This window comes from Solanum pennellii, chromosome 7 (assembly GCF_001406875.1).
Source record: "Solanum pennellii chromosome 7, SPENNV200".
Taxonomy (NCBI): Eukaryota; Viridiplantae; Streptophyta; class Magnoliopsida; order Solanales; family Solanaceae; genus Solanum; species Solanum pennellii.
In genome coordinates this window covers 74,302,535-74,308,215 of record NC_028643.1, presented here as the reverse complement: position 1 = coordinate 74,308,215, position 5,681 = coordinate 74,302,535, and the positions used below count along the sequence as shown (strand labels likewise).

Genomic DNA, 5,681 nt, shown 5'->3' with positions numbered 1-5,681 from the left:
CTTATAAGCTCGATCCATATAAACCCTTAGACCTTGAAGCTTGATCGAGGCCAGGCTTAGGTCAGCGCATGGGTCAAAATTTTTTATTTAATGATAACTTAGAATAATCTCACTAGCATATAATCTAATTATATAAATACACGCTATGTTGTAATGTTATGGATCCATATCAGATTTTGGTACATTCAGATACATGCATTTCAAAATTAAGTTAATTTGTTCTGGATACATTTTATCCAAGTAGTTTCGCATGTATCTAGCATACACAGACAAATCTCGCGCTCTCATCTTTCTTTCAAATTGCTTATCACTCTCTTATCTCACTCGCATATTTGGTATGCGAGACAAATGTTAATTACACTAGATTTTTTGCTAGTCTTATTGAAACAACACCATTATTTTTCATATTTGATTTGAAAATCTTTTCATTATAATGGACAATTTTCACATATAGCAAATAAAAAATTCATATTTGTATGTTATAGCAAAGTTTGCATAATTGCGCTCCATAGTAAACATAGAAACTGTATAATTCGCTATACATATACAGTTGAAGCAAATTGTATATAAAACGAAGTGTATAAAACAAGAAAGAGAAAGACACTTGGGCAGAGAACTGTATAAAAACGAAGTGTATAAAACGAATTATATTATTATAAGTGTATAGAACGATTATATACAATTTGAATTTGTATAAAATGAGAAAGAGAGAAAGACAAAAGAGACTTGACAAGGAATATACAATTGAATCGAATTGTATAAAACAAGAAAGAGAGAAAGGCAAAAGAAACTAGACAGGGGAGTATTTTTATTGTATAATTATAAGTGTATAGGACGAAAATATATGTACTTGCATGTGTATATACAATTTTCTCACGCTTTATACAAACAGAAACGCAATTTATACATTTCGCTTCTGTTTGTATAAGTGAGAAAGGCGAGGGTGGCGAGCGAGATTTAGGAGAGTGCCGAGTGAGATTTAGGAGAGTGGCGAGCGAGATCTGGAAGAGGGGAGAGAGGGGAACAAAAATATATGTATTTATACAATTTTCTCTGCTTTATACAATTAGAAACAATTTTTATACACTTGTGTTTGTATAAAAAGTGAGGAAGCGAGCGAGAGATTGGAGGAGAGTGGCGAGCGAGATATTTGGGAGAGAGACGCCTGACAATTTTTTGCAAAAGTTTGCTATGGAGCACAATTAAATCAAACCCTAGCTACTCCATTTATTTTAGGTAATTAGTTTGCTATTATATAAAAATTTTTCTTTTATAAAATTATGAGTTTAAAAAGAAAAAAAAAGGGTAAATCACATAAATGTGCAATATTTAAAAAATATTTACCATTTATGTCAATAAAAATTTTCTAACTAAATATAACAATTTTTAAGAATTAAAAAGTTATAAGGTTTATCTTTCTTCGCTTCTTTTTCTGCCTTATTTCTCTTCCTCCTCTTTTTTTTTTTTATTTTTCTTCTTTGTCGTTTCTTACTGTGTCATCTTTCTGATTTTTACTTTATTCTTCTTCATTCTTTTTTTTTTAATTTTTTTTAAAATAATATTTTTAAATCAGTTTTTTGCCATATTTCACTAATTTATCAAAAAACATAACGAGAAAAGTAATAGAAAATCGAAAAATTATACAATATCATGTTCTCAAATCGAAATTTCAAATCTTTAAAATTATAGAAACTAGTGTTCACCATTGATGGTCATTATAAAGATTCAAATTTTGAATTCATTATTAGAATTTTACAAATTTGTAATTAGTTTGGATAGGTTGTTTCTACAAATAATTGAAAATGTCATTTGGAGTTTATATCCTAATTTTAAGAGGGTTTCGTTAAGTTTATAATTGATTTTGGAGAAATATTAGATTGAAACTCGAAAAAGGTGAAGTTTATGGAACGGTATTGCGATGTATTAAAGTTGTATTAGATATGTTTCATAATTGTATTAAAATTGTATTAAAATCACGAACAACGCATTTTTTATACATATTACAAACTTCACTCATTTTTTTTAGTGATATCAACAAAAATAATTTAAGTAACACACTTGTAATACATTTATAACATATGCACAATATATTTGTAATCATATTGCAAGCATCACTCATGTTCTTAGTTATACAAACTAAAATAATTTATAAGACACATATGATACATGTTTTATTTATGAATAATACAAATTTAATTCAGTCTATTGTCTTGTCTTTCTTTAGTTACGTTTTTCATTTATTGTTAATTTTCTCTTCTAATTCAACTTTAATATGTGTGTAATAAATTTTTATTCATGTTTAATTCATTATTGACAATTTATTATGTTTTTTCATTTGTTACAATTATATTACTTGTCTAATTAATTATTGATACAAGTTTTATTCAGTTTACGAATCATTGACTGCTTTTTTGTTTGCGACTAGTTTAGATAGGTTGTTCCTACAAATAGTTAAAAATATCGTTTGGAGTTTATATCTCAATTTCAAGAGGGTTTGGTTAACTTTAGAATTGATTTTAGGAAAAATATTGGATTGAAGCTCGAAAATAATGAAGTTTAATTTGTATTAAAGTTGTATTAGATATGTTTCATAATTGTATTAAAATCATGAACAATACATCCTACGTTTAATTTATAATACATATTGCAAACTTCACTCCCTTTTTAATAATATCAACTAAAATAATTTAGGTAACACACTTATAATATATTTATAATACATGCACAATATAATTTTAATACATATTGCAAACATCACTCACATTCTTAGTGATACAAACCAAAAATAACTTATAAGACACATATAATACATGTCTTATTCATCATGAATAAACATTTATAATACGTATTGCACATTTTCCTCTCTTTTTTTTGCGGCTACTAACAAGAATAATTTAGGTAACACACTAATAATACATTTATAAGATATGCACAATACATTTTTAATAAATAATGTAATCATCGCTCATTTTCTTAGAAACAAAAGCAAAAAGAAAATTTATAAGATACATATAATATAAGTTTTATTCATAAATAATATGAGTTTAATTCAATTTATAGATTCTTGTCTTGTCTTTGTTAGTTACGTTTTTCATTTATTCATAATTCTCTCTTCTAATTCAACTTTAATATTGTGTAATACAATTTAAAGCAATTAAATTTGTTTTGCAATTTTTTGATTTATTCGTTATTATTGAATTACTTATTTAATTCATTTTTAATACAACTTCAATATGTGTGTAATACATTTTAATTCAACTTTGATATGTGTGTAATACATTTTTAATTCAAGTTTAATTCATTTTGTAATTTGTTATGTCTCTTCATTTATTACGATTAAATTATTTATTTAATTAATTAATTATTGATATAAAATATATTCATTATACTATCATTGACTACTCTATAAAAAAAAGTAGAGAGAGAAACAAAAGGAAAAACAACCAAATGAGAGAGACAGAACAGCAAAAAGAAAGAAAAAGTTAGAGCGAAAAACAACAAAAAGAAAGGAGCAAGAGAAAGACAAAAAAATTTAAAAACTGAGAGAAAAAAAGGAAAAGAGGCGAGAGAGAAAATCTAACAAAATATACAGTATACTTTTATATTGCTATAAATGGTAATAATTAAAGAGTATATCTAAAATAAGTAATTATTTTTTAAAAGGAATCCACTCAAGTAATTAATCCTTAAAAAAATGTAACACACTCCAGCCCATGACCCTTCTAGGGTTGGGCTGAATTGAACATTTTCAAGCCCTACTCAATGAAGAGCCGACGTCCTAACCCTCGCAATTCATTAACTTGTGGGGCTGAGCCGGCCCTTTTAGACAGGAGTACTCTTCATCAACAATTATTTTTAAACTTACAAGTATAAAATTTATATTTTACACACACCTAGACAACTCAAAAAACAAATGCTTATACAAGCACTAAAATCCATTATTATATGTAATATAGGTCATCTGAGTAAAGTATAAACTCAGAATTTGTTTTACATATATATATATATAAGATCATAATTTATTGGAAATTTTAGTAATATATATCCCCTTTGATAAATCACAAAGATAATTTATTAGTTACATATTGCAGAGCCATCTCTACGGAAAAGTTGACATCCCCTTGCTGTTGCTTGACAACAATTGATACATGTTGGACGAAGTATTGTGCTTCCTGAAGAGGAACAAGTCATGTAATCCACATTTGGCTCACAAAATTGTGGACAAATCTGAGCTTCCACATAATTGCTTCCCACTAAAAAAACTGTTCCAAACACAACAAATTTTAAAAAAAGATTTATTCAAAATGATTATAAATACTGTTCAAAAATACATATGAAGTATCATTTTTTGTGAGTTTCGAATTATCGGTGGTTTACTTTTCTTACCTGAGCTATCATTAACTATTGTTATAACACACTTCAACTATAAGTTATTCACTTTTCTTAGCTATCTGAATGATGATGATATTTTAGGTAGAAAAAATGAACAACTGATAGTTGATGCATGTTTGTTTTGATAAATATAATTGGTAATAATTCAGGTAGAAAATTGGTATACTTCATGTGTGTTTGACTATTAACTAATAATAAATTGAAGGCAAAGATTCATGAAATAACAATTTTATTGAATGAAAATAAAGGTAGATCAATATTAATAGGCAAATGGCATACCACATAGAAGAAGGAAAGTGAGGACACCAACTTTGCTACTAGCCATTCTTGATTGTTTGCTTTTATTTTCTGATCTGCTTGGAGCTAGGATGTATGTTTTGTCTTAGACTTATGGTGTATTTATAGCAAGCAAATCTATGCATTTTTTTTTAAAAAAAGTTGTGGACTAAAATAAAACTAAAGGTCAACAATGGACAATTGTAGAAACCAAAAAATTCAATATTTATATATATAAATGGTTGTAAGATATGCATATCGTCAAAGTGATTAGGTCAGTCTGAAATTTGTATGTTCATACTGAGTCTAATATTTAAAATTAAAAAAAGTCATTCAAAATCGTTTAAAATGTACTGGCCAACTTGATTAAATAGGTGATCTTTTAAATAAATGGTTTATTTTCAAAAATTTTATGTATATTTTCTCGGTCAAACTCATAACACAAGACTTGTCTATACGATTTAATTACATTTTTAAAATCTATTGCTACTAGATATTCCACTATAAAGCTTGAAGCCGCCGGTATTCGCCGTATCCATTTCTACCATAAACACTAATATTGTACAAAGCTTGCACGAAAGAACAAAGATTTTTTCAATAATTTATTTTCTCAATAAATGAGTTTGAATTCATGATTTTTTCAATAAATGAGTTTTAGAAACAAATAATTTTTTTTATAAAAAAATTACAAAGTAGTGAAATTATTTTTAAAAACAATATAATTATAAAATTTACGTGTATAACTTATCAATTTGTTTTTTTAAAAAAATTTAAAAAATAAAACCAATCCAATTCAAATATTACCAATTTATTTTTCAATTTATATTTTTGTCGATTTTTAATCAAATTGTAAATAGCTCTAGCTCTAGCTTTATCTTAACCTGATGATGTAAAAATATGTATGATACGTTTGTATCAATGTCAATAGAGAAATTAAAGATGAAACAAGAACATTAGATACATAAGAGAGTGGCTATGAATGTATCTAGTGCGATTAATTTGAATGTATCTAG

General features: G+C 26.4%; 1 protein-coding gene across 1 annotated transcript; it reads right to left on the bottom strand.

Moving 5' to 3' along the window:
• Positions 1-3,898: 3,898 nt before the first annotated feature.
• On the bottom strand, positions 3,899-4,780 carry LOC107025512 (proteinase inhibitor PSI-1.2-like). Its single transcript, XM_015226300.2, has 2 exons — positions 4,672-4,780; positions 3,899-4,262 (listed from the first exon to the last, which is right to left on the bottom strand). Exons 1-2 carry the CDS (start codon positions 4,715-4,717, stop codon positions 4,075-4,077), a joined length of 234 nt encoding a protein of 77 aa, XP_015081786.1. The 5' UTR covers positions 4,718-4,780; the 3' UTR covers positions 3,899-4,074.
• Positions 4,781-5,681: the final 901 nt, after the last annotated feature.

What these genes read in the sequence shown, in the direction of transcription:
- LOC107025512 (XM_015226300.2), bottom strand. Translation starts at nt 4,717, where the DNA reads ATGGCTAGTAGCAAAGTTGGTGTCCTCACTTTCCTTCTTCTATGTG. An exon ending in CACTTTCCTTCTTCTATGTG is followed by an intron (nt 4,263 to 4,671) that starts GTATGCCATTTG and finishes TGTTTGGAACAG; the next exon opens with TTTTTTTAGTGGGAAGCAAT.